Source organism: Prunus dulcis, chromosome 1, assembly GCF_902201215.1.
Source record: "Prunus dulcis chromosome 1, ALMONDv2, whole genome shotgun sequence".
In the NCBI taxonomy this organism is placed as follows: domain Eukaryota; kingdom Viridiplantae; phylum Streptophyta; class Magnoliopsida; order Rosales; family Rosaceae; genus Prunus; species Prunus dulcis.
The window spans coordinates 19573398-19600321 of record NC_047650.1 but is presented as its reverse complement, the minus strand read 5'-3'; the positions used below and the strand labels follow the sequence as shown (position 1 = coordinate 19600321).

The window sequence follows — 26924 nt, the reverse complement described above, 5'->3', positions numbered from 1 at the left end:
GAGGGGGAAGGTGATTTTTTTTTTTCAATTTTAATTATTTAAAATATTAAAAAAATATAATGATTTTTCCATTTTTAAAATATCCTTGAAAATAGAAATACTAAAATACCCTTAAAATCTATGAAAAATTAAAATCAGATGACAAATCATGGATTTTTTTAATGATTTTCTTTAAGATGACAAATTGAAATTGAAGTATAAATTCATGTGACATTTATTATATGGTGAATGGGAATATAAGATTGGTGAAAAAATAGAACACGTGGATAAAAATAACAGTACTCTTTATAAGATATGGACGATTCAACTATCCAATGCTGGTAGATATGACACAACGGCTGCAGTAAGTTTATTCCCTTTTTAGAAAAACTACCTCTGTTCGTCCTTTCACAACAACCAAAAAACAATTTGAGATTAAGAGGGGTTTAGGATCTGGATCCATGTGCGGGTCGGGTCGGGTATTGTAGTAGGTCTGTCACTGTCAGAGAGTTTCAGACAGGAAGACTAGTAAGTAAATGAGAACACAAAGCCAACGAAAAATACTCAGAAAAAAAAAGGTGTGATCTTTGCAGACACGTCTCGCAATTTTGTTAGAATTTGAACCATCGATCGATCATCTTTGCATCTACCAGTCCATCCCAGATTTTGTATCTTTGAAAGAGAGACTTTCTGTGTTGCTGTTGTTGTTGTTGCTCGTGGACTTTCTAATGGCTTTGCAGACCAATAGCAGCAATGCCTTGCTCCCAAAGTCCGTACCCGTTTTCTCTCTGGCCGGTGAGGTCCGGCTCCGGACCCGACTGGTCGGAGCTGGAATCTGGGCTGGGAGGAGAGCGGGAGGGGTTTGTATGATCACATGCAAGAGCAGCAGTAGCAGCGATGGCGGCAAGAAGGCAGGGGGAGTGCCCAATTCCAACTATGTGGTGCCGTTAGACAAGTCGTTTTCGTCTTCCAACTCTTCCTGCATCACCCGCCCTCTCGCTGAAATCCTCAGAGACCTCAACAAGAGAATCCCTGATAACATCATCCAAGCACCTCCTCACCATCACTCCACCTTCATCCCCTGGTAGTTTTCATTTTCTGTTTTTGTTGATTTTCTCTGTTCCCAATCAAATCTCATGTAAAGTTTGTGTATTTTTGTATTGGGTAGGTACCATGCGAACCGGATGTTGAGCTTCTACGCTCCTGGTGTGTCCTCTCTTCACCTCAGCTTCTCAATTTGACCATCACAATTTCTTCTTGTTATTATCATTTCAATTTTATTGTTGTAAAAAATCCAACCTTTTTTTATTATTATTTTCAGACAATATTAGTCCATCTATTACGCCCTTCTATAACCAATGCGTAGTAGTTCGTGTGTTTTCAACTGTTATTATGTGTTCTATAGTACCATAGCCTATTCATCAACTTATACATCCATCCATGTCTGCTTTCAACAAGCAATTAGATATCTGCATCTTCATTTTTCTCATGCATTTTGGCAAGGACATGTCATATTATGTGCACATACAAATGCTTGGGCCCTCTAGTGGTGACTAGTGAGTCATTATGTAGTTATTGCATTCAGAATTGTACTCAATTCAAATTCGTTTGGTTTGCAAACCCCAATGTGTTATGAGTTTGAGGCAGAGTCTTAAGGTTACCAACCCATTTCAAATCTATTAGCAGGAACTTCGCCAACTACTCTCTTGCCATTTAGAGTGGATTTCCGACAGTAAACTTATTTTAATTTCCTCCACCCTTTAAATGTTTATAATTCTCCATATGTTATTACTTGTTAACACTCTTTTGGCAGGATGGTGTGGAGAAATCCGTGATGTAATATTTTCTGACAATGGAAGTGTGACTGTGGTATACCGTGTCACTATACGTGGATCTGATGGAGAGGTATTGCTCTTCTTCCATTTAGAGTGGTGTATTTCTATATTACCTTATATCATGTCTATTAACTAATAATGCTGTTCAACAATACTCATTCCACCTTAGTTGTTACTTGATTACATCTGTTTTCTGTCTCTTGTTGTGAGTGGTTTCGGCGGTGGTTGACTGGCACTTTTGGGTCTTATGTTTAATCTTATGAAAAATTCCCTTAGTATTAGTTGGTTCTTTTATACTCCACTAAGAGGGGAACGTGTTGGTTTTGAAGGTTATGATCTATAAACTTTAATTTTGTACACATGTCTGAATAATGATTTCAGTTGAATCCAAGGTTATGAAAGATGCTAAACATGATGAAAAAGAGATGGCATAAGAACTTGGGAATCTGTTGATCTCTTTCAGAGTATTCTGTATTTAATTCTGAGGGATCTCCATGAATTTTCCTTAAGTGCTAAAGCATCTAGGGACCTCCTTTGGTTAGGGAGACAGTCTATTGAAACCTAAGGTTATTCTGATGATGATCCTGGTATTCTGGGAGTTAGGTGTGGTGATTGCCTTTTGTACTACCTTAGGTGTATGATATGCAAAGGGCTGGAAATCGCTGAATTATGTCTTTATGGGAAGTTGTGATTGCAGTCTTGAGAGTAGCCAATTGACTAGATACTCTAGCTTCCACACAAGTTGTGGGGATCTTATTTGTGAATAGTAAGACATAGAAGATGATGATAGTGTAAAGAGGATTATTAACAGAACCTCTTTCCTCTAGTCAATTTTGTTTGCTGATGTGCTTTATAGCATTTTCATAATGGTTTCTAAGATAGACTTGGGTGGGATAGAAAATGTTTTTGCAGGCGAGTAGATGATATCTAAAGGGGCACAAAGCCTTTTACCCTGGACAATACACTATTGAAACAAGGCAACTGAATGAACTGAAGTAAATAATTAGAATTTGTCTGTCTCTTCCAGTTGAAAACTAAAGGCAGTGAGGTAACTTGGTGTTCAATTACTCCTTGGATGCTTTTTTTTGGGAAGTGGGGTTTTGACCATGTTTAATGTGATTTAACTGCCATGGATTCTTTTCATATCCTTTATCTCTACAAGTTCAATTGTAAATCTCATATGCTCTAAGGTGCCCCAAGTTCGATCTTTCAGTTAACAAGACACGAGTGACATAATTAAAGAAAAAAGAAGTCAATCCAGTGTTACTTTGGCTATTTGCGACTTGACCGTAGGCCGATGGAGTTGAACATGAATGATGTTTTATTACAGTCCTAATTTCTTACAGATGTTCTGACACACCAATTTCAGGCACACCGTGAGTCAACTGGAACAGTATCACCCAGTGATGGCCGCAATGCCGATCCAGTTACCGCAGCGGAGGAAATAGCTTTCTGCAGAGCATGTGCTCGGTTTGGCCTTGGCCTCTATCTGTATCATGAAGATTAGACGCAGGATGGCAGGAGGGTTGACCTTCTCATTGTGGCATCTTTTTGTTTAGTTCGTTATGAAGTCAGATAGTACGTTCTGCCTGTTGATGTAAATATCTGACAAATGAGCTGTCATATAAAGTTTATAAACTGGTCTCATATTTATATGGTTCAGATTGTGGGAAACAAATAATGGTGCGAACACTGCATATCCATTCATGTCGAATGCTGTAGACATTAGATACAAAGATATTTATGAATCAAATGGAACAGTCTTCTCCTTGTTTCGAAATGCTGCTTGTTTCTGTTAAACATTACAAACCACAATGATGTACATCTGCATTTAAACAAAGGCTTTGGTGTGTAAAAACATGTTTGATTACTTCTATAATTGGGCGTCTCTGAAATTACATGAAATGAAGATAAAACTGAATATGAACAAGACTTTGTTTCCAAATCAATTCCTTTCATTGTCCTGTTAAATATCATATCCTTGTCTAAGTGAGATAACAATTGCTGTCTCTCATGTGTATGCTATTGTTTGTCCAACTCTTCACGGCTTCAAAAGCTTTGGACCTGTGTTGGAAGCTATCCAAGATACAACCACATCCACAAGCAGGCCTATGTCTTTAGATATTTCTGCACGAAGGATCTTTGAATCCACGCCTAATGAGTTGCCTACTTCTTTAGCAACTGTCTCCCATGGTGTCCCCACGGTGAGATTGGCCAAAATTTCACTTCCACGATTTACTGCATCTGCCATTGCTGGAGGCACGTCTGGGAGAGCCTGCATGATAGAAATATTATCTAAATTGCTTGTCTCTTTGACAGAGATGGACAAATTGGAACTGCACTCAGGGATTCTAAGCATACATTTCCATAAGTAAAAGCTATGGAAATATATTCCCCACTAAATGGTTGGCACAAAAATCACCTGTTGCAAAGGAAGCCCGTGATCTCCAGGCAATAAGCGAATTGACATGTCTAGCATAGAACTGATGGCTGAATCTGAACTTAGCAACTGTGCTAATATTGAAGTCTCATCAATTGTATCATCCTGAAACTTCACCAGAAGATTCCTGGAAATACCATAGTACGATTTTATCTGAAGAAAATGTCAATAAATGGAAAATGTAAGTTGTAAACCTCAACTCAAATTTGAATTCTTATAATAAAAAAAGTACAATGATTTGATTAAGGGAGGCATAGAATTAACTTGTAAATGGTTATAGGTTTGCTTACAAGTCGCCGAGTTTCTTCAGGTTTTGGAACAAAATCTTCTCTTCCCTTAACTAAGTCCATATACAAGGGAGGGAGCTGCTCAACTAAAGGAAGAACTTGCTTCATGATGGGAGGGCTGAGGTTTTCAAATTGCTTCAAAGTCATTTCTGCCTGCAAGCATTTTCATAAGAATTGATGAGACAGTTGTTACTAAACATATTAATCGCTAGAAATGAATAAATGTACTTACTTGTGAGATGATCATAACTAAAATATACAGATATATAAGACGCGCACATATATAAGACATTAATAATAGAACTCCCACCCCAAAGCGGACTGTTGGTGATGATGCAATCTGTGATAAAATTGGTCCGAGGCCTTGAGCCACTGGAACAAGAACAGGTGAGAACAGAGGAACAGCTGAGCTTGCCTCCTGTTAAATCAAGGAAGAACAAAAAATTTCAATCTCAAATGTTCTACAGAAATAGTTTGACAAACCATATGTAGAGTGATTCTGCGGGTGTCTGTGTGTAAGTTTTACTTCTTATTTTTTGTTCCTTTTCCATGAAGTAAATATGATGCATGTGTTGAGGGCATGAGATAAGAAAAGAATGTGTACAATTCAACTGGTTTCTGCCTAAATAAATAAATTGGAAGAAAAATGTAAAAGTTAAAAAAGAAATAATCTTGAAAATTTCTATCCACTTGGTCACACAAGGAAACTAGGCAAAAACACGGGGGAATATAAAGGATGTGCTGCTAAATTTCTTTCTATAGAATTAAGAGCTGAAATGCTGCACCTCTAAATTTTAAAAGAGAGGATTCCACCTCTAGTTATCTCAATTTCTTCTCTTCTCACCAAGTTCTGACATGTATAATAATGAATTCAGGAGGTCAAATACCTTGTTATTGAATGCCATCAACACATTCCCATTTCTTTGAACAGCATATCTTGAACCTGACCGGAGTCACTAACGTAGTGAATTTCTAAAACCCCAATCATTTGCACCCGTAAGAACAGTTTGTTAGGGAAAAACTAAAAGGCAATACCGATCAGAAGGTGGATGACAGATCCCAAAGAATGGCCAATGCCGAAAGTAGGAAGATCTTGAACCTGTATAATCAAGAATCTTAGGTTTTGTTTACCTAGGGAAGAAAATTAAGCAGAATAACAAACAAACAGATTCTGAAAATAATAAATAGAAACACACCGTCTCTTTAAGAAACCGATAACACCGATCAAATTTGAATTGGACTTCATCTGCAATGAAGAAGTGATCAAATCCACTAGCATATGGTGTTGCAATCACCAAAATACCCCTACAGCACAGAAAAGGCTGAATCATATTTTTCTTCTTTCTTAAAAGCAGAAAATTCCATCATAATCTACCAATAGTAGATAGACTAGGACCAAACACAACTTTCTATAACAACCACAATGCTCTGGACCTTTAAAGAAATCAGATTGAATCATGTAACATAGGGATCCAAAGTATACATACATACATAGCTATACTAGCATGATCCACTATACAAGCTCATTATTAGACAACCAAAGTTTGAATTGAATCTCACCTTTCTGAGAGGCGCTCAAGAAACATGCGGTAGGTAAGTTGAGGGGCAGCTCCAACAAATATGCCACCAATAAAATGTACAACGGCCTTGGGTTCTGAGGATTTTGGTTTGAGAACCCATGCCCCCTGAGATAGATAATGATAGATTGGTTTAGTGCGGTTACGAATCCTTCACAGAGAGAGAGAGAGAGAGAGAGAGAGAGAGAGAGAGAGAGAGAGAGAGAGAGAGAGTGGCTGCTTTTGTTTAGACACTGTCCAATATATACTCCTTATTCCTTGAAACATTGTTAGCCGGCTTTCAAGTCAGACTTTCATGAAATGCTCGAGAAAGTTTCTTGGATTAACACTCACAGCCACTACCTGGTTGGTCTAGTCGTCTTTCATGTTCAATGTCCACTAAGATTAACTCTCAGGCTGCTGCAGTCCTTACTAATGACAGCATAATTTGTGTGGGGTGTTTGACATATATTGTTTGTTTGTATTGTTTTGAATATTATAAATCTTGATTTTGTAACTTAACAAAAAGAATATGCAAATTCGATCAAGTTTCAACCTAAAGCCAATTTGCATCTAGAATTCACCTGCATAATCTACTTTTAACTAAATAAACAACCCGTAAATGATTCCCAAGACATAATTCATCACAGCAAATAAACATACGAGAACAAAATTTGAAATCCTGTTATTGGTCAACTTATCCAGAAAAGCTTTGTGCATTAAAAAAAAAAAAAAAAGTAAACGCGTGATCATCTGAAAAGCTATAAGAGAATGAAATGAAATTACACCTCCACTTGAGTCCAGTCGCTTGAACCAGCCCAGCGACCTTGGGATTGCCTTACAGTCTCTGTAAGTAATCTGTACGTAGATAAAAGAACAAGCTTTGAATTGGAGGGTAGATTTAACAAGAGGGCAAACAAACAATTGCATCAGCCATCATAACAGAGCTGAAAGAAAGGGGCATAACAAAACATAACCTCTCAATCTCAGAGTAGAGCTTAATCCCACTTGGCTGTGGAGCTTGCGGTTGTGATTGTTTCTTAGTGGCATCGTCATCATAGTTACAGTAAATTCTCCTCCGAAGATGGCGATGGGAATTTGAAAGCCTGAAAGTACGACTTTGCGGTTGAATTAGAAGCCGCTTGTTGAAAGATTGATGAGGATGGAGATGGGGATGAGGCTGCGGGCTCCTTACCCAACTGGCCATGCTTTTTTTCTTACGTCAATTGTTGTAACCCAACAACGAAAGCTTGTATATTCTCTGCAAATTCCACTCTCCTGTCACTCTTCTTCAGAATGGGTAAGCTGGTTTCATCTTCCTTCTTCAGCTTTCAACATAAATAATCAGAAAATATGGTGATGTGGCCCAACCTGAAGCCCCACACCCTCCAAACGCCCCTCTTCATTGGTTCATCGTGATGAAGTCAAACGCCAATATAAATAAACAAGTTTTAGTAAATAATAAGAAAATTAGGCATTTCCTATTACAACTCAATTATTTTGGTGCAATTTATATCTTTTTTTCTTTTTTTCTTTTTTTTCTTTTTCTGATATGTTTCTTCTTTTTGGCATGGAGTGTGAAATTTGCTTGTTTATTTGCTCATTTGTCTTCTTTCCTTCTTCCATCTCCCTTTCTCACTTCTTGTTATCTTTCTCCATTTGGCTTATTATCACAAAACGTCCCTGACGTTTACGAAACTATCACATTGCATCCTTAAAGTTTTTTTGCATCACTCATGGTCCCTAACGTTAATATAGGTGCTCTTAAATAGTCCCTCCATCAAAAAAACTGTTAAATTCAGGGATATAATCGTCAAATCAATCCAAAATTATATAAAAAAATATTTTTTATTTCCTTCCCTTCTCTCTTTCTTTTCTTCTTCTTCTTTCTCTCCTCCCGTTCTTTTCTTCTATTCTTCTCTCTCTCTCTGTTTCTCTTTTTTTCTTCTTTTTCTCTATTTCCTCCTCTTTTCTTCTTCTTTTCCTTTGCTTGGCTGTTTCTTTTTCTTCCTCTATTCTTCTTTTTTCCTCATTTCTTCTTCTCTCCAAAAGCAACCAGATTCATCTTCTTATAACAACGCGTTGATTCGTAGAGAATTTGACAGTGAGACTACTCTCCCTTGAGATGAGTTGGATTTCTATGTTTTTAGCACAAGCTTTGTTCCTGTTGAGATTTTGTAAACGGGTATCATGGGAGAGAGCCTCCACTTTTCCAATAGCAGCCTCGAAACTGAAAAGCAACCCAAAAATCCAGTCTTCTGCCTCTCGTTGAAAATAGTAGTAGACCCAATTTCCAGCACCACTAGTCAAAACTGAAATTCGATTGAGTTGCATGCAGCTCGTCAAACTCCTATGATCAGATTCAGATGAGTGAGTTGGTAGTTGGTAGTTTCTATGCTAAGTTGACAGCAAACAAACCCAGCAGCCCAGCTTCACTTCATCAAACCCAGCATTCCTTCTGAGAGGATGAATCTAGTTGCTTTTGGAGAGAAGATGAAATGAGGAACAAAGAAGGAAAGAGGAAGAAAAAGAAACAGCCATGTGAAGGAAAAGAAGAAGAAAAGAGGAAGAAAGAGAGAAAAGGAGAAAAAGAAGAAAAAAAAAAAGAGAAACAGGGAGAGAGAAGAAGAGAAGAAAAGAACGGGCAGAGAGACAGAAGAAGAAGAAAAGAAAGAGAGAAGGGAGGAAATAAAAAATATTTTTTTAAATATAATTTTGGATTGATTTGACTATTATATCCCTGGATTTAACAGTTTTTTTAACGGAGGGACTATTTAAGAGCACCGATATTAACGTTAGGGACCATGAGTGATACAAAAAAACTTTAAGGATGCAATGTAATAGTTTCGCAAACGTTAGGGACGTTTTGTGATAATAAGCCTTCTCCATTTTACAATTTAACAATTCACTTAGCATGTTTGGTCCTCGTTAAGGAGTTATTACATTTTTATTTTCTATATGATTTGTTTTTCTTGGTAAATTATTCAATATTCATTCCTATCCGGAGCTTTTCGAGTAATGACCATTCATTAGATTTGTTAGTGAGTTACATATTTCTCATACATGCGATTCAATTTGTTTACACCATAATGAACCGAGCAGACCCAGCATAAAAGCGACTAGCACCAAGGCATCCACGCCTTCTCCCGTGCCGAAGGAAGACACACTTTCGAGGTGCCAGACACCTGCCGAAGCTCCCAGCTGCCAAACCTAATCTTCAGGACACGTGTCGCCACCACAACGACTTGCACAAAGTCCCACATTGGAACTTTGTGCAAAGCCCCCACTTTCACTTCCCTATAAATAGGAAACAGTACCCAGGTAAAAAGGGTAACGACTCTCCCACTTTTACTGTTACTCTGCCAGAATTACTACCTGTAACTGACTTAGGCATCGGAGAACCTTCGGCCGGCACCACACTGGTGTCCGAAGCTTAACGATCGCTTCTCCTATTTTATCTTCTGCAGGTTTCTCGCCAACCTATTCCACCAAGGGCCTCAGCCCTCTTCCCTGCTGAAGACCCAGCACATCTAATCACTAAGTTGGACTCAATATTGGCCGGGCCATTTTGAGCACCAACACAATTAGTGAAATTAGAAATCCTTAATCATCTCACCATAAAATTCTTATTGGAATATATTCTTACTTTCGTGTATCAAAATTTGCTTTCTTTCCTCTATATTGTATGCCAACTTCGGGTTGCTCAACGAAATACCAAAAAATGGTTGAATAATTTCATATAGAAATGTATTTATTAGGATTTCAATATTGTAGATTTCAGTTAATTAGAGATTCATATTTAAGTTAATAAATTCATGTGTAAACCAAATCTTTGAAGGTGTCAATTAAAAACAAATAAATGGCCTGTTTTGTAATTTTAGGTGGATTTTATGTTATTTTTTTTTATCATCCTTTGCATTATTTATCGTCGGTTTGTGACCCGTCGGCGAGCGTCTCTAGCAAGTCTGGATCGACAGACAAGAACCAAAGATGAAGCCTGCGTGCTTATTTCTGAACAAAATGCCTAAACTCAAACGCCGGCTGCTCCTGACCGGGCTGCTGCTGCTGGCAGTCTCTTCAGCTTCATGGTTTGCCATCTTTCTCCTCCATTCGTCAGAAGAACAAGGCAGCCCTTCCAATTTGGGTCGTCTCTCAGCTTCTCCTCCCACACCACACATCACTCTTCCTGTAGATTCAGGTCCTTACCACAACTGGCAGCTCTTTGCTGCTGACTTTGAAGACATGATCCAAAGCTTCAAGATTTATGTTTATCCCACCAATTATGCTTCTTCTTCTTTTGCTTCCTCTGCTTCCATTTTCCTTCCCCACCCAAACCCATTCGACCCAAAACTCGGAAACTACTTCAGCGAGCACATGTTCAAGCTGTCTCTTCTTAGCAGCTCCCTCATCACCACCAACCCAGAAAAAGCCAATCTCTTCTTCCTACCCTTCTCAGTCAATCTCCTCAGAAACGACCCACGTGTCCATTCTGAGCCATCCATTGCAGATTTTGTTGCCCGATACACCACCAGCATCAGCCAAGATTTTCCCTTCTGGAATGCCTCTCTAGGCTCTGACCATTTCTATGCCTGCTGTCACTCTGTTTGTCGAGAGGCCTCCTCCAAACATGTTGGGTTGCGCAACAATGCCATTCAGCTCACTTGCTCCTCCAGCTACTTCCAAAGATTCTACGTTACCCACAAAGATGTTGCCTTGCCCCAAGTTTGGCCTCGCCCTCCTCAGCATGCCCTCAACCCCCCACATGCCAGGTAACTCTTAAATCACTCACTTTCCTCAATTGAGATTTGTATTTGTAATCCAACATTTTTGTTGATATATTTGATTTTTGGATTGTTTAGATTGACAGTTTAACAACATAACATAGCGTATGATATTTTTCCGGATGCAGGGATAAGCTTGTGTACTTTGCGGGGCGAATTCAAAACTCTAATATCCGGCAGCAGCTGGTAGATTTATGGGGCAATGACACATACATGGATATATTCCCAGGGCAACCATCTTACCCTTATGAGGAGGGGTTTAGGAGGAGCAAGTTTTGCCTCCATGTTAAAGGCTATGAGGTCAACACTGCCAGGGTGAGCGATGCCGTACATTATGGGTGCGTTCCTGTTATAATTTCCAACCACTACGAGCTTCCATTTGCCAATGTATTAGACTGGAGCAAGTTTTCAGTTATTGTCAACAATGGCGATGTTGCCTTGTTGAAGAGGACATTATTGTCGATAACAAGACGAAAGTACATGAGCATGTACCATAATTTGTGTGAAGTTCGTAGGCATTTTGTTTGGCATGAGACTCCCAAGGGCTATGACTCTTTCTACATGACTGCTTACCAGTTGTGGCTCAAAAGGAGCTCCCTGCGTCTGTCTTCCTAATTGAACGGTTGAGGCTTTGAAAATTGTATATTTTACACTTGTGACGCATAAAATCTTGCCATGCCATGTATGGCTTGCACCATATTCTGAATCACATATTCAAGGCCAAAATGTAATTCATCCACAGTGAAAGATTCAACGGATTCTTCTTCACAATAAAAGAGCAAATAGACATCTCAGTGAATATACAAGTAGAAACAGTCTTCTATAATTCAGTTACACAGCACGCTTTTGGAGGTTCTTATAACATGTACGTTTATTTATAATTAAAACTACATTTACTGTCCTGCGGGCTGTGACTGGTATGTGCGCCGCCTCAGCTGAGACTCTGGAGTAGGCTGCTGCAAGAAGATCCTCGTTGGATCATTAGGATCGACATACCTGCAAAATAAAAAATCATAGTTTAACCAGCAATCCTTCTCTAAATCCATTTGACTACAAGCACACATGGCAATTATGTGCAAAATATGTCACTTACGCATGTCTCATCATCTCATCAACAGGAGTTTGCGCTGCCTGTAAAGGATCAACATGTGGCTGTGGTCCTGCATTGGGGTGTTGATGTTGATTATATTGTCTCACTGAGGAGATCAAGTTGAAAAAAAGCGGAACAAACGTTCCACAACCCCCTTCTTTGAACAAAATCTTGAAGGAGTGAGTGGAATAAAGAGCCCCATGCTGATTTTCTGGAACTACCTAAAATTAGTCATCAAGACAAATAAGATCTCCAAAATCATAAAAGGGTTTATGTACAATAATTGAAATCCTCTAACCGATATACTTACAGGCTCCACTTGACCAGAAATGTTGTTGCAGAAAAAAATTGGTTGATTGAACTTTTCACCATGGACATAAAGCTGAAGAATGAATCAACACAAAGGTCAGTGAGATGCAAATAAATGGATATAAAAGAGCGACAGAAAAAGACATCAAATTTGTGCCAAAACTGCACCAAGACAAAAGAATCCTTACAAACTTCAAACAAGGAAGCCGATCATCACAGACAACAGCACTTTTTAGCCTTACACATAATAATAATAGCACTCACCTGAGCCCCTAGAATTAGGAACCAGTGAGCACCTGAAACCCAGCAACTGTTGGATAGGATAATATCCAACGGTCATTAGAAATAGTGGCAAATTACTGCTGTGGGATAAAAGTGATTCACTGGGAAAATTAGGATTGTTGTAGTGGTGGATCATGGCTGGCTGTAGGTTTGTGACAAAATTGTGACATAAAAGGTTGATTAAATATATTATAATTTTGAATTACTCTTTGTTAGATAATGGAAGTTAGATGCCGGGTTTTCAAAATCAGGATCCTACCTAAGATCCACAAGAGAGCACTTGAGATCCAACCATAAGATCGTATCAAGGATTTTACAAACTATATTAAATAGCCCAAAGTAACATATATTGCAGAGAAATCATCACACTTATAATAAAAGGGAAAGAAGAACTCAGAAGGAACATCAAATACAAGTATTTGACATATACAAAGTCTGAATGTAGCTCACAATACTCTAATCTTAACCTAAAAGCTATTTTTTTTTACCCTGAACATTTCCCCTGTGTACATGCTAAATCTATTGTAGGAAAAATATCCCAATCTCTTCTTGAGACCACCTTCCACAGTTAAAATCACAATTAAAATAAGAACAAAAGTCCAGAGACTTACACCAGAGAACAATAAATGTTAAAACTTCCTTTGTTAACATATTTTGGCATCAAAATAAAAGTCAGAAGCTTTGGTCAAGATACATTCACTATGCAGGAAATCAAAACCACAAGTCATGGAAACCCCACAATCACAGAAAAAGGGTTACAGAAGAATCATTAGGTGCAAAGAAACTTTGCGAGTTGACTCAGTTACAAGTGAACCTCTCAAAGAAAAAGCAAAATAACGATGGAAGGAAAGCAATGTTGACGTAAAACTAAGTATCACATACCAGGGGCATATCAAACGCAATAAAGTTTCCAACAGGCTTGTTTGAAACAAAGACCATGCGTATATTTGACAAGTAGATTGTCCCCTTTGCTTTAAGACGACCACCATCAGATCTGAAAGTCGAAGGCAATGCACAATTCAACACCAAATTATGCAATTGCTACACTGCTATCTTCCCACTCGAATAGAACAGGAAATGGGATTATATTTAACAATTTACTCATTTTTATTCTTGCACCCTCCCAACACAAATCAATCAAGCTACGATTTTGGGTATACATTCAATCAAATTTCAAATCAATGCCCCATAATTTTTATTTATTCAAATTGGGTACTGAAAGAGCAGAATGAATGAATGAATTAGTGTTGGCAAAATCAAATTAAAGCGCAAGGCCATGTTTCAAAGAGAAAGAGAGGCATCAATTAAATCAAACTTGTAAGAGAATATGGCAAATTGAATGATGATGAAGATGATTGAGGAGAAGGGAATTGAGAAGTGAGAACGAACCCAGGAATCTTATCGACCTCGAACTCGACGCCGTCTCGGGCGAGAACGAACATCTCGTTCACAAAAGGAACAGGCATGCCATTAGGGAACAGTTGAGGGTTCACAGCCATCTCTGTCTTCTCTCTCAATTTCTCAGTTTCTGTCTCCTTCTTCGTCTGCCTCCGCTGCAGAGGTATCAAAATCCACCACCGCGTTGCTTTTTTTGGTTACAACCACCGCGTTGCTTTGGGATGGGAATTTACCGAATCGGACACGTCTTTAAAATTGTTCCACGCTCTGACCGAACGCTCCAGCACTTACCCGCTTTCCGTAACCTTCTCGAATATAATCTACTAGTCTTCTACAGGGGTTCAAGTTATTTGTAGTCACTTACCATTGAATATAAATTTAACGATTCATTTATTTTTGCATTCATTTTAAGAAATTTCTTTGAACCATTGAATTAATATTCAACGGTGGGTGACTACAATCTCTTGAACTCCTGTGGTCCAAGAGATCAGTACATTACATGGGAGACTTTGGAAAAAGGCCAAAGAAGAGAAATTTTTTAAAAGAAGCCAAAATGGACAAAATTACCCTTATTTATTTTTGAATTTCCTAAGGAATCATTTACATTTGCTTATCTTTGATTTGAAAGTTAAGAGGTTTTTCTGTTTTTTTTGAAAAATCTTTTGCCTTTTCCAAAAGTGAAAGTTTTTTTTTGGCTAAAATCTAAATTTACTTAATCTCGCGTCTCGTAATCTCTCTATATCCTATACTATTTTCCTATTTGTCCTTTTTTCTTTATCAATCTTTTTTCATTTTCTTTAGGATCTTATTTACTAATTGAGAAACATTATCCACAAAAGTAACTTTGGTAAATAGGAATTCATTCATAACATTTTGCACAAATTTAACCAGCATCAAGAGTAGAAAAAATGAATATAATTTTTTTAATATTTACCTTAAAAGCTAAAAATAATAAGTAAATTTTGGTTTTCGCTACAAAAAAATTACTTTCAATTGATTATTACTTTTGCTTTAATTTTCTTATTGTTTTAAGTAATTTACTCTCATCTCATCTCATCTTGTTACAAATGGCGAGGAAACAAAACCTTAAGCCCCCTCTCTTTCCGAAAACGCTCTTAGCGCCGTTTTCACTTTGAGGGGGAGGAAGCCATTGTTCTTCTCCCTCTCCTCTTCTCTCTAGGGCTGACATTTTAGACCGATATACAACAAAACCGCAGTTACCGACCGATTATTCACCACAATCAAACCGTCATCACAGCAAAATCGACCACAATTTGCTGTTTTTTGAACTGACTGCACTGTGCGGTTGTCGATGCGGTTATGAAAATCTCAATTTTGTGATATACTGCAAATAATTTAATTAAATATTTATAAAGGAAAATGCTAGGCTTACCAAATTTTTATACCACATTATGTACCACCTCTCTAATAGAGGTGAGCCCCATTGTATTGGTGGGCTTCATCTCTATTAAAAAGGTGGTACACAATGTGGTATAAAAATATGGTAAGCTTAGCCTATTTATAAATATTTTATATTCACTAACAGCCATTAGATGATTCTAACAACTAGGATTTCTTTGTTTCGATCAATCCTAGCTGTCAGATCAATCACTCGCACATCTCATCTCTCTCTCTCTCTCTCTCTCTCTCTCTCTCTCTCTCTCTCTCTCTCTCAACTTTTCAATCTCACCCATCTCTTTCAAACCCTTCGCGAAAACACCATAGACCTCGTCGCTTCTCTCTCTCTCAATCAACCAATGTCGCCACCTCTCTCTAAGACAATGTCACTGCCTCTCTCAGTCACTCATCATCGTCCCCACTCTCAATCTCTTAGTCCACCTCGCTGCCTCGTCTCAGTCTCTCTCTAGTCTCTCATCTCAGTCTCTGTGTGTGTCGTCTCTTCCTTCTGGAAAGAAACTCATCAACCTCGTTGCCTCTCTCAGTCGCTCATCATCGTCTCTGCATCGTTATCTCCTCATCTTCAAGTAAATTTTTTACCCAATTTTTGAAATTGAACTTTGAAACTTTGAACTTTGAATTGGGGTTTAATCTAGCAATTATGTTTTGTTCATTATGTTTATAAATAATTTGTTAATTATGTTTAGGATACGTTTTAGGGTTAATAAAATTGTGAATTGATCAGTACTGAGGGTTTAGGGTTAATGTGAATTAATTGGATATGTTTTAAAATGTGAATTGATTGGATATGTTTTAAAACGTTAATTGAATAGATTCTGTTTTAAAGTATAATTTAATTATGTTGGGCTATTTTTTATTTTAATTTGACGGAGTTGTTCAAATGATATTTTTTTTCATTAAATAAAAGGGATGGCTGTCTACTTGGAAATTTATTAAAAGTGAGCGACCACAAAAATAATTCATCAAGCATGTAAAGGAATAAAAGTTCTTTTGATGCAAGGGTTGTACTTAGAGTGTTTTTATCAAAAACTAAGGCCAAGGAGTGATAGTTTACTCAATCTCAAACTCCTCAAGACTCATGGCCTATAAAAGAGACACACCTGCGTTTAAGAAAAAAAGAAAAAGAAGAGGAGCAGATAAGAGAACAGCCGTAGAAAGAAAAAGAAGCAGAGGAGTGAATAGCTGCAGGAAGAAAAGAAAGAGAGCAAGCACGCCAAAGAAAGCAAAAGTCATCTCAAGGTAAAATCATAGTTTCATGGCATAATTTTCTTGTTTGCTCAAGACTTTAGGTTTCGATCAACCTGAGGGTTCCTGGTGATGATGATTTCTATCATCATAAAAAAGGTCAAGAATCTCTCTAAGGGACGGCTCCGCGCAAGTATTCCTGAGGATACGATCTGCACCCCACAAAGATTTTGGCTATGATGATTTCAATCATCATAAAAAAAGTTAGGAATCTCTCTCCAAGGCTTGGCTCCGTTAAAATAATTCCATAGATGTTTTCATTTCACAACCAACAAGGAAGATTGTCTTCCATGATGATTTCAATCATCATATTTCCAACAGTCAACTCTGGTTAAATGCTTCCAAATGTAGGGGATGTCTCAAATCATGGAGAGTTGAGGAGGATATGGTGGTGAACCCACCATGGAATCAAAATCAAGGAAGGAGGGCGTGTAAAAACCTCTGTAGGGAGCATCTAAAAATAAAAGGGTCTCACGGCAACTGAATTGCCTCCCTATGGGCACTTGCCGCCAGCAAGTCAACACAGAAAAAAAAAAAAAAAAAAAAAAAAAAAAAAAGTAAACAAGGGGGAACACAAAAAAAGAGTAATGGAAAAAAAATGGAGATTCACTATTATACCCAATATAAGAGCCTAAATTATAAAAAAAATCATATATGAAATGGACTTTAGAAACGCATTCAAAGCCCATTTACAATATAACAAAAAAAACTTTTAACTTCTTTTAAACAAAATTGCTATTGATTTCTTAAAACAAACCAAACCCCAAAACCTCATAAAAACCCCGAAACACTCAATAGGGCATTAAAATAATTTAATAATTAAAATTAAATTCAATACGTCCAGCTGTCATTTTTTGGATATATTTATAAAAATTAAATGGTATAGGGTTTATTTATAGTTTTAATGCTAAGAATGGGTATATGACTAAATATCTCTAATTATTTCTCTTGTTTTGTCCTTCACGTGGTAGCATCCCCATGCCTTTCTTTAGTTCTTTTTTTTATATATATATTTATTGATTGAACTAACTTGGCTTTTTTTTTTTTGCATGGACAACAACATCAATAGCAATAGAAGACGCTTCAGTTAAATGGATGCTTTTGGGATTCAGCTTCGCAAGTGACTTGGAACCAAAAGAGACAAATTCTCTTATTGTCCTTTATGTGCTGTAACTTTCCCAAGGTCAATAACCAAAGAAAACCTTTGAGACTTTCTGGCAGGAAGTAGAGTTCCACTACCCCTTTTCTTGCTCATCACCAGCTACACACAAGGGGGAAAAATCCTCTTACTTTTCACGTGGTAACCTATGCCCATAAACTCCATTTTCTTCTTCTTTTTTCCTTTTCTTTGCTTCTATGTTTTTGAATTTTTGTCTTCTCTTTTTGTATGTACAGACTACGCTGCCAGATCGAAGGCCTTGAGATTTCTTTATTTGGTGGAGAAAACAATCTGTCCTTTTGCTTCAGAAACCAAAGAGAAAGCTTTCGGTTTTTGTCTTGCCAACTCCTCTTCTTTTTGTTTACTATAGCTGTACTTTTACTATTGCCCATCTCCTTTTCTTTTATTCAATTTTTAGTCAAAGAGAACCATTCAAGATAGGGAAGAGGGGCTGTGCGACACAACCTCCTTTTTTATATGAGATATTTAGTCATATACACATTCTTAGCACTAGAACTATAAATAAACCCTACACCATTTAATTTTTATAAACATTACCCACAAAAAACCTAAAAAATGACAGCTGAACCTATTGAATTTAATTTTGATTATTAAATTACTTTGATGCCCTATTGAGTGTTTTGGGTTTTTTTTATATGAGGTTTTGGGGTTGGGTTTGTTTTGAGAAATCAATAGCTATTTTGTAATTTAAAAGAAGTTAAAAGCCTTTTTGTTTTGTAAATGGGATTTGGGTGTGTTTCTAAAGTCCATTTCTTAAAACAAAAGATTTGAATTGAAATTTGCATGGGTCATCTACACATGCAAATTTCAATTCAAATCTCTCAAACACAAATTCTTAATTAGTGGGCCACACTTACCCGCTAATTTCCAAATCTTAAATCCGAACTATGTTGGTTTGATCCCTTTGAAAGGGTACGTAGGCTATCTAGAGATTCAATCTAGATGCAACCGTCCAAAACACAATTCCATATCGAATCCCTAGTTTATTCAAACTAAATTCACTCAAATGCTTCTCAATACAATTCAAATCAAATTTCCCTCGCAAAGAGTCATTTATTCATTGCGATTCTTTGAACTACGAGTGGCTTGATTCTCGCAGGGGATACATAGGCACCCTGAGGTTTGACTTAGGTGTAGCCACAAAACCAAATACACACGTTTTGTTTCTTTTTGATGGAATCAAAGGGTGTTCCCTTGAAGCAAGAGATTGTAATTATGAGACACTACGTCTCGAATGGATCGAACCTAAAATAATATAACCCCATTAATTAATTAGCGGTGGTGAAATTATGTTGGGAGGTTCACATTTTTCTTCAACCGGAATTTAGGCTGTTTAGGGTTAATTAAATAGTTCAATTGAATTGATTTTGCTTTGGACCTTTTATTTTATTTTGTTTACATTATTTAGGCTAATTTTAAGGGTTTCAATTAGGGCTTTGAATTGGGAATGGAATTGGGAATTATGATTTTCAATTGATTTGGTTTCTGTTTTTTTAGTTTAATTTGTTGTTTTGTGTTTTAATTTGATTATGTTTTAATATATTAATGTACTTCTATGTTGTTCTTGTTGTGTTGTGTTTAATAGAAGGAGTCTAGCCACTCTAACATACCTAATGCCTCTAATCCCTAAACACAAATCGAAACACCCGAAACACAATCTCCAACTCAAACACAACATCCCACACACGAGGGGATTATTGTGTGAGATAGGAGGAAAACCCGAAAATTGAAGGTGTGATTACATTGCACAAAACAAATAAAGAATGATGGTAATCGGGTAGAGAAGATTATAGGGGGTTGCAATTATTGCAAATTGGAGACGCTGACGGACCCTTAAAAAAATAGGACAATGGGTTTAAACTCACATAGAGAGGAGATGCAAGCTCTTTCCTCTCTATTAACAAGGTGATGTAAATCAACTTTCCTTGACTTCGGGTACAATAGGTAGTGGATTGGTCCCTCACACATTTAATAAATAAAAAAAAGCATGAGTTAAAGATTGTGAGGTTCATCATTAAGGATGAGCATCCTTTTAGAGTCGTTGAGGGTTTGGGTTTTAAGGAAATGATGTATGAGGTGCAATCTCGATTGAAGGTACCAAGTAAGAAAAAGGTTGCCGAGGGGATGTGGGAGTTATACATGATTGAAAATGCAAAAATAATGTGTGATTAGTGAGCAAAGAGTTAGTATTACAATCGATACTTGGACATCGATCTAAAACACAAATTACAAGGTTATGACAGTTCACTTTATGGATAGTGATTGGAACTTGCGAAAAAGAATAATTAGCTTCACAATGATTACTAGTCACAAGAGCATTGACATAGGGAAAACCCTAGATGCATGTTTGACGGATTGGGGTGTACACAAGGTGTTCACAATTACCGTTGATAATGCTTCCGTCAATGATGGGGCAGTTGAATATATGGCACAAACCCTAAAGGCAATGAATACCTTAATGTTGGATGAGAAGTACTTGCACTTGAGGTGTGCTTGTCACATTCTTAACTTAATTATTAAGGATGGGTTGAAGGAGCTTAGTGCCTCAATTGAGGGTATAAGAAATTCTGTGAAGTTTATTCACTCTTCTCCGGCGAGGTTGGACAAGTTTATAGAGTTTGACATTGCATGTAAGATGGATAAGATGACAAATGTGCCAATAGATGTGCCTACAAGGTGGAATGCAACCTACAAAATGCTTGAAGGTGCATTCAAGTATAGGCAAGTCTTTAAGAGGATGTTCTATGGTTATGAAGTATTTCAAGCTTACTTTCCAGAGGAAGAGAATGTTAAGAAAGTGATGGTTAAGAGAGTGGGACCTCCAAATTATGATGATTGGGAGAAGGCATTAGCTTTTGCACATTTTCTCAAAAAGTTTTATGATGTTACATTGAAGTTTAGTGCAATCAAAACTCCACAATAATTTTCCTAGAATTGGTTGGGTTACAAGTTCTAATAGAAACAAAAATGAAGGATCCTAGAAATCCTACAATGCAACAGGTAGCATCTTCAATGAAGCTGAAATTTGACAAATATTGGGGGAGCTTTGAGGTTGTGAATAAGTTTATATTTTTGGGCAATGTATTATATCTAGGGATGAAGCTTCAAATGCTCCAAATAAGCTTTGGCAATCTTGGGGCGAATGTTAGAAAACAAGATGAGTTTGTAAAGTGTTTGAATGATTTATATAATGAGTATAAAGGGGTTGGGGATGATGTTGTGAGCCAAATTGATAAGGATGAGGTTTCACAAATTGGTGAAAATGTAGATGCCACATTTCAACTAATGCCACAATTTGTGCAAAGAAGGAATGATGAACAATTCGTTGAGATATCCAATGAAGTGGATAAGTACTTGTCAGATCCTTTTGAGAGCCCTTTAAGCAAACAATACAATCTCAACCATCACAAAATGTTTCAGACCACAAAAAAAAAAAAAAAAACCATAACAAATGTTCAACTAATAACTATTTGTAAGCATCTCCCCGTAATATCTCTGCAACAAATTTCAATTGGAAAAATGGCATGTTATGCGAAGTGCAACTAGTTAAAGGAATCCCAGCACTCAAAAACTCAATGTATTTCAACACGAACATGCCACAATCGCCTCTGAAGCAAATGAAGAACCCAATCAATTCAAGTAATACATTCGAGCGTAATTGACAGTTTAAAGTAATAAAACTAAATTAACAAGTTGTGCTCACTCATTAGACTGTTGTGGAATACTCACATGTTCTATTGGCTACAGACACTACCAATCTCAGCTACAATCGTTTGTGTAAACACATTCTTCATAAAATTCTATAGTGTTTAAAATATTTGGAAGCGAAGTTGAAAGCGGGTCAAATTCTTGCTTTAAGATCTCATCTGGAATAAGTACAACCATTGAATCGTACACTTTGATTTCACAATTAACTAGATCAATCATTAGGGCCACCCAATGCTTATGCGTTGTCAACATATAAGGGACATACGCCTTATACACAATGTGTCAACTCATCCCACACGCCAGAAGCTCGCCATTAACAACTTTAAGTAAATTGTTTCTAATTTTCCACATGATATGCTCTTTTTTTCTTTTATCATCCACAAAACAAGTATGGATGTGATTTTTTGAAATAGAAAATAAAAGTTGTAAACATCTCCAGAAAGTAAGTATGGATATAATGTGTCATAATTAAATACACTCGGTTAAGGCCTTTGACATACCATGAAAAATAAATTTGTGGTTGTCCACTCCAATATTTCTACAGCCTCAAATTCTTATTGTTGCTTCTGGATGAGATACAACTCCCAATCAATGTGCTGCACATGTTTCTGTTGCCAATTTCAAAAACTAAGTACATTAAAAGAACTACATAATCAATTAAATTTACATATCCTTGTAGCCAACTGTCGTCTTTGACGAGGGGAGTGAAATTCAATCCCAGCTTCCACATAGCCAAATTTCATCACTAAACTACGAATGTAGAAAGGTTTTACATGAGAACATTTCAAAAATATACACTTATGCCATCTGTAATAACCCAAACTTAAATTAATATTTAATTAGTAATTTATTTAGAGGAAAAGACAATTTTGCCCATGGAATAATTTATTAACGAAAGGTTGACTTTTTGACCGACAAGAAATTTGACAATTCCACACACACCGTTGCGTAGAGCACGATGAAATGAGTCCGTAGACATGAAATGGACTCGACTCGGAGCTTTAACGAAGAAAATACGGTTAAAATACTACGAGGGGTAAAACGGTAATTTGAAAAATCAGATTTTTTTTATTTACAAAACCTCATTCTCTCTCTCTCTCTCTCTCTCTCTCTCTCTCTCTCTCTCTCTCTCTCATTTCGACAATTTTCCAGCCCCGACGCCAAACCCCCCTCTCTGTGGACCACCATCACCGACCACCACATACTGCCGGACCAGTCCAGGAAGAACCGACGTCAGCTCTGCCACTCAGCCCGCCCTTCCCTGCCGCTCGACCGTAGCTGTTATCGCCGAAAAAAGTCCAAAAAGAGATGGTTTTCACAGATTTTCAAACCGCTCGTTCTCCCTCATCTCTCCTCCAAATTTGACGAGTAAGGTATGGATTTCTACCTATTTCCCATGATCTAGCTGATGGTTGGGTAGGATTCAATCGATTTTCAGGGTAGGTAATTGATTTTCGAATTGGAAATTTGGCCAATTTTGGGATCTTGATTCCGGCCACTTCCGATCAGTTTTTGGGGTAGGTCCAAGAACAAAAGTGGCTCCAAATATGGTGTTATACCTAGGGTAGGAGTTTGGAGTCTATGCGTAATCGCTTTAGACACCCAGCGCTGCCGGCGCGTGTGGCGGCGTGTGGGCGAGGGTAGTGAAGTGGCACTGTATCTCGATGAGATCCTTAGGTTGTCATGAGCGCGTAGGAATTCACGGATCTCAATTTGGATACCGTGTGAGTCTCGAACAGATTTTACATATTGTGCGATTTTCGGGTTCAATATGGTTGAACCGTTGGATCGTAATCATTTTCAGATCTGTTACTCTAGAAAATTTCAGAATCGTGTAAGATTTGACGGATCGTGAATCGGAGTCCCGGATACTTGGAAATCGCCAATCCTAGGGCTAGGGTTTAGAAATTGTGCGATTGTACGATTGTGATCAATCCGACCGTCCGATCAAGACCAAACCCTGGGGACATGTGTCCTAAGTATCTTGGAACTTCTAGAGGCTACCGGATCATAATTGCGAGGTCATGGACCTGGGTTGACTTTTTGGCAATTTAGCGCTTTTTTGAGTCCCAAGATACTGCTAAACTATTCCAAGTGGAAGGAAAGCTTTTATCGGCCTAGGAACAACTTTAATCTGACGCACGTACTTCTAGGAGCCGGGGGTCAAGATTTTTAAATTAATACTATATTGTATTAATAGAATATTATGGCATTGAATCAGGCACCTGGGCACCAGTTGACCCGCAGGAGGGACCTTCAAGAGGTCCAGCGAGCACGGACTACCAGTGAGTGGACTCTTTGTTTTTATAAATGAATTTAAGCAGTTCAGTTTCTGTTACAGTATTTGATCTTGAATAAATTTTATTCAAAGATTAATGTTATAAGCTGTTTTATGTTTTTGAATATTTTAGTTTGCATGCTGCTGAGTGGAATACCCTTTAACAGATATAAGAAAAGAAATTCTAGTTAATTATCAGATAAATGGCAGCAAAATTTTAGAGTTTATAGAAATTCAGTTATTCAACAGATTTTCTTCAGAAACTTTATATTTTCCTAAGCCACCTTAGGTACTCAGATATACAGATGTTGCCTTCGGTAAATAAGTTGCCTTCAGATTAAATGTTGTCTTCGGATTGTATTGGTTGCCTTCGGTTTAGTTAGCATGCTTGACAGTTGCCCCACGAGTTCTTTGGTACTCGAACTCGTGTGGAGCGAGTAATGCGGATCAGGTGGACTATGGTCCCCTGAATCCTGCGAGTTGCGGCTCGGACTGTCCTTGTGTCACTGAGACCTGCGAGTATGTGTCACCCATGGTGATGCAAAGAATTGACGGATATAAGGAATTGATGGAAATAAAGGGTACACCTAGGTGGTAGTTTTAAATTGATTTCAGTGCTTTTAAGAGTTTAAAAATGATATGAGTATGCTTGACATATATTTATATACATGTAAAATTATATAAGTGCATTGATTTCAGAAATAAAGAGAATAATTTGGTTTGTATAACTGTTTTTACAGTGGGGTTAGTATGTTCTTATGCTATTTTCTAAACTTTGTTTTTGGGTCCACTCACCCTTTTTAATGTTTTGCGCCCCCAGGCTGTAGGCGTGCACATTGATCCACCACCGGGCCGTTTTCCACCTTTCACGCTTTCCTTTCTGATGTAGGACTTTGTTTTGTAAAAGGATTAACTCCTTTGTAAATTCTTAGTAACCGCTCTGATGTTTTGCCCTAGACTTAGAATTGAACTATTGGAATGTATATATACTTATGCTGATAGGTGTAAATGCTTTGGTATTGAGCCAGTTACAAGGAAAACTCTGCCGGTTTTTTCGGTAGATGTCAACTTTGTTATTTTATCGTGCTTTGTATAGAAGGGCAATTAGGTCATTCGTGCCGACATCCGCCAGGTGTCGGACACGCACAGGGTCCGGCTCAGATTCCAAAGCGGAATTTGGGTCGGGTCCTGTCACCATTTCTATAAGAAAACAAAGACTTACTTTGGTCCCTAGTGCCATCCCAAACAAATTTCATCAACTTCACCATATCATCATGCGGAATCGCCTTCATTGGGTCTAGCATCCGAAGTCGGGTTTTAACTACCATAGTTTTATTCATCAATTCACTAGATTCGGTGATCTTCCACATAAAAATATTCCTATTCCTCTTCCGTAATTGGACTCCTTGTTCCACGAGTTTAACTTCATCATTCAACCAAACATTCAATTGAGATAGCATAGCTGTAGGTTGACCCAAATCAATGTCCCTGGTACTAAACTCAACATTTTTCAAAGATGTCGCATTCACTCACTCTGAAGATGCCACCATGGTGTTGCCATTGTTATCATAAACCTAAATAACTTCATCTGCCTCTTCCTCACTTCTTTTTCTTTGCACTTCATCCCCTTCAATCCCCTCATCTTCCTTTTCCTCTCCTTCATTTGATAAGTTCATAATTTCATACATTCGCATGCCTTCTTTACTTAGTGACTTTGCTTAGTTTCTCTTTATTTTGAGTCACTTACCTCTTTTTGTTTGTTTTGTAGGTTAAGACAGCAAGGGATCACATTTGATGCAATCCATGCTTGTTAAGGGCTGATTGGGATAAGAGGAATATGAGCTTAAAGACAAACCCAATTTGGGCCACACTCCTTGTCAGTCCAGTTTCGTAGGTTATCTTGAGACCTCATTTCGACAACTTACACAGGTTGGATGAGGAGATATCCTTGATAGAAGTTGTTCCAACGGGTGTCTATTAGAACATATCCAAATTTAAGCACAATTGGATAAAACTGGAGCCTTGAGCATGTCAAAGCCTCAACCAAGTTAACAGAAAAAGCCATAGTTGGCTGCCATCACATTTAATGTGGCTACATCCTTAGAGCCATGTGCTACACATAAGAGAAGCTAAGAATAGTTCAAAAAAGGCATTTATTAGATAGCTCAGGTTGTTGGGCAGCAGCTAAGAGAGGTGTGCTTCACCAGCCAAAAGAGAGCTGCACTATCATTCAAAGAGACACAGACATTCATTTCATCCATTACTCACACACACATATTCAGATTCCATCATTCACGACAAAGGGAGAAGAGAGCTAGTTGCAAAGGAAGAAAAGCTTGGATCTGTCCTGCGAACTACCTTGCTGTCATCATCTAGTTTTTCTCTTCTCTTTATTCTGTCTATGTATTTCTTATTTTCTGTATTCCTAGTTATGTCTAACTAATTCATTTAGTTAGGGCTTAGGATGAAGCCCAGTCAAATATTCAACGTTATGAATGATTTCATAGTTAATTGAATTTCTTGCTTTCATTATCAAGTTGTTAACCTTCAGTTTATGATGTGCTTGATGTATGTTTTTTTGGATTAGCTAACTAGAATTTTATGCATCTAGCACATGTTGGGAAGGGGTTTAAGATTCACCAATTCTACTCTCCTTTCACAAGCAACATATGAATGGCCTAAGAATCATTCAAGGGGTTAATAACCATAGGTTGACTATGACAGATACCATGTTCTAGGACTTGTGTGATTGTCATATTCTCAAGGAGCTTAATGACTCTTGTATGCTTTATTCTAAGTAGATACCATGCTTAGGTTGCATATTAGAGATCACGTGTTGTGTAGATACCATGCACAATCACATGACTTAGGAGAATCATGTATCCTGACCTAGATACCATAGGCTTGTATGCGATAATCTATTGTTCATGAGCTTGAGTCAATTGCTATGTATTCATAACTTGGATAGGAAGACTAGTGTTGGATTCCAAGGCTCTAACACCTCTCAATCATTGTTTCACAACTTGTTGATTGATGCCAATGTTTACCTTCCAGCACTTTCATTTCACTTTCTTATTGTCATTTCAACAACAAAGCCCCCATTTCAAGTGCGTGTGTGGTGCTAGGATTTTGTCCTA

The 26924-nt window shown here is 37.6% G+C and overlaps 4 protein-coding genes across 4 annotated transcripts; 2 read left to right on the top strand and 2 right to left on the bottom strand.

The window, feature by feature from the left end:
• Nucleotides 1–513: 513 nt before the first annotated feature.
• LOC117629218 (DNA repair RAD52-like protein 2, chloroplastic) lies at nucleotides 514–3594 on the top strand. The gene is made up of 4 exons (XM_034361741.1): nucleotides 514–1063; nucleotides 1148–1185; nucleotides 1793–1884; nucleotides 3184–3594. Exons 1-4 carry the CDS (start codon nucleotides 708–710, stop codon nucleotides 3319–3321), a joined length of 624 nt encoding a protein of 207 aa, XP_034217632.1. The 5' UTR covers nucleotides 514–707; the 3' UTR covers nucleotides 3322–3594.
• Nucleotides 3595–3644: 50 nt separating this feature from the next.
• LOC117629211 lies at nucleotides 3645–7518 on the bottom strand. The gene is made up of 10 exons (XM_034361728.1): nucleotides 7075–7518; nucleotides 6886–6955; nucleotides 6102–6226; nucleotides 5738–5846; nucleotides 5577–5640; nucleotides 5429–5484; nucleotides 4852–4959; nucleotides 4545–4694; nucleotides 4237–4407; nucleotides 3645–4089 (listed from the first exon to the last, which is right to left on the bottom strand). The coding sequence occupies exons 1-10, from the start codon at nucleotides 7302–7304 to the stop codon at nucleotides 3856–3858; spliced, it is 1317 nt and encodes a 438-aa protein (XP_034217619.1). The 5' UTR covers nucleotides 7305–7518; the 3' UTR covers nucleotides 3645–3855.
• A 2396-nt stretch (nucleotides 7519–9914) lies between these two features.
• Nucleotides 9915–11687, top strand: LOC117615037 (probable glycosyltransferase At5g03795). Its single transcript, XM_034344014.1, has 2 exons — nucleotides 9915–10866; nucleotides 11007–11687. Exons 1-2 carry the CDS (start codon nucleotides 10088–10090, stop codon nucleotides 11491–11493), a joined length of 1266 nt encoding a protein of 421 aa, XP_034199905.1. The 5' UTR covers nucleotides 9915–10087; the 3' UTR covers nucleotides 11494–11687.
• LOC117615038 lies at nucleotides 11610–14254 on the bottom strand. The gene is made up of 5 exons (XM_034344015.1): nucleotides 13949–14254; nucleotides 13442–13553; nucleotides 12279–12350; nucleotides 11972–12189; nucleotides 11610–11874 (listed from the first exon to the last, which is right to left on the bottom strand). Exons 1-5 carry the CDS (start codon nucleotides 14056–14058, stop codon nucleotides 11772–11774), a joined length of 615 nt encoding a protein of 204 aa, XP_034199906.1. The 5' UTR covers nucleotides 14059–14254; the 3' UTR covers nucleotides 11610–11771.
• Between the last annotated feature and the right edge of the window lie 12670 nt (nucleotides 14255–26924).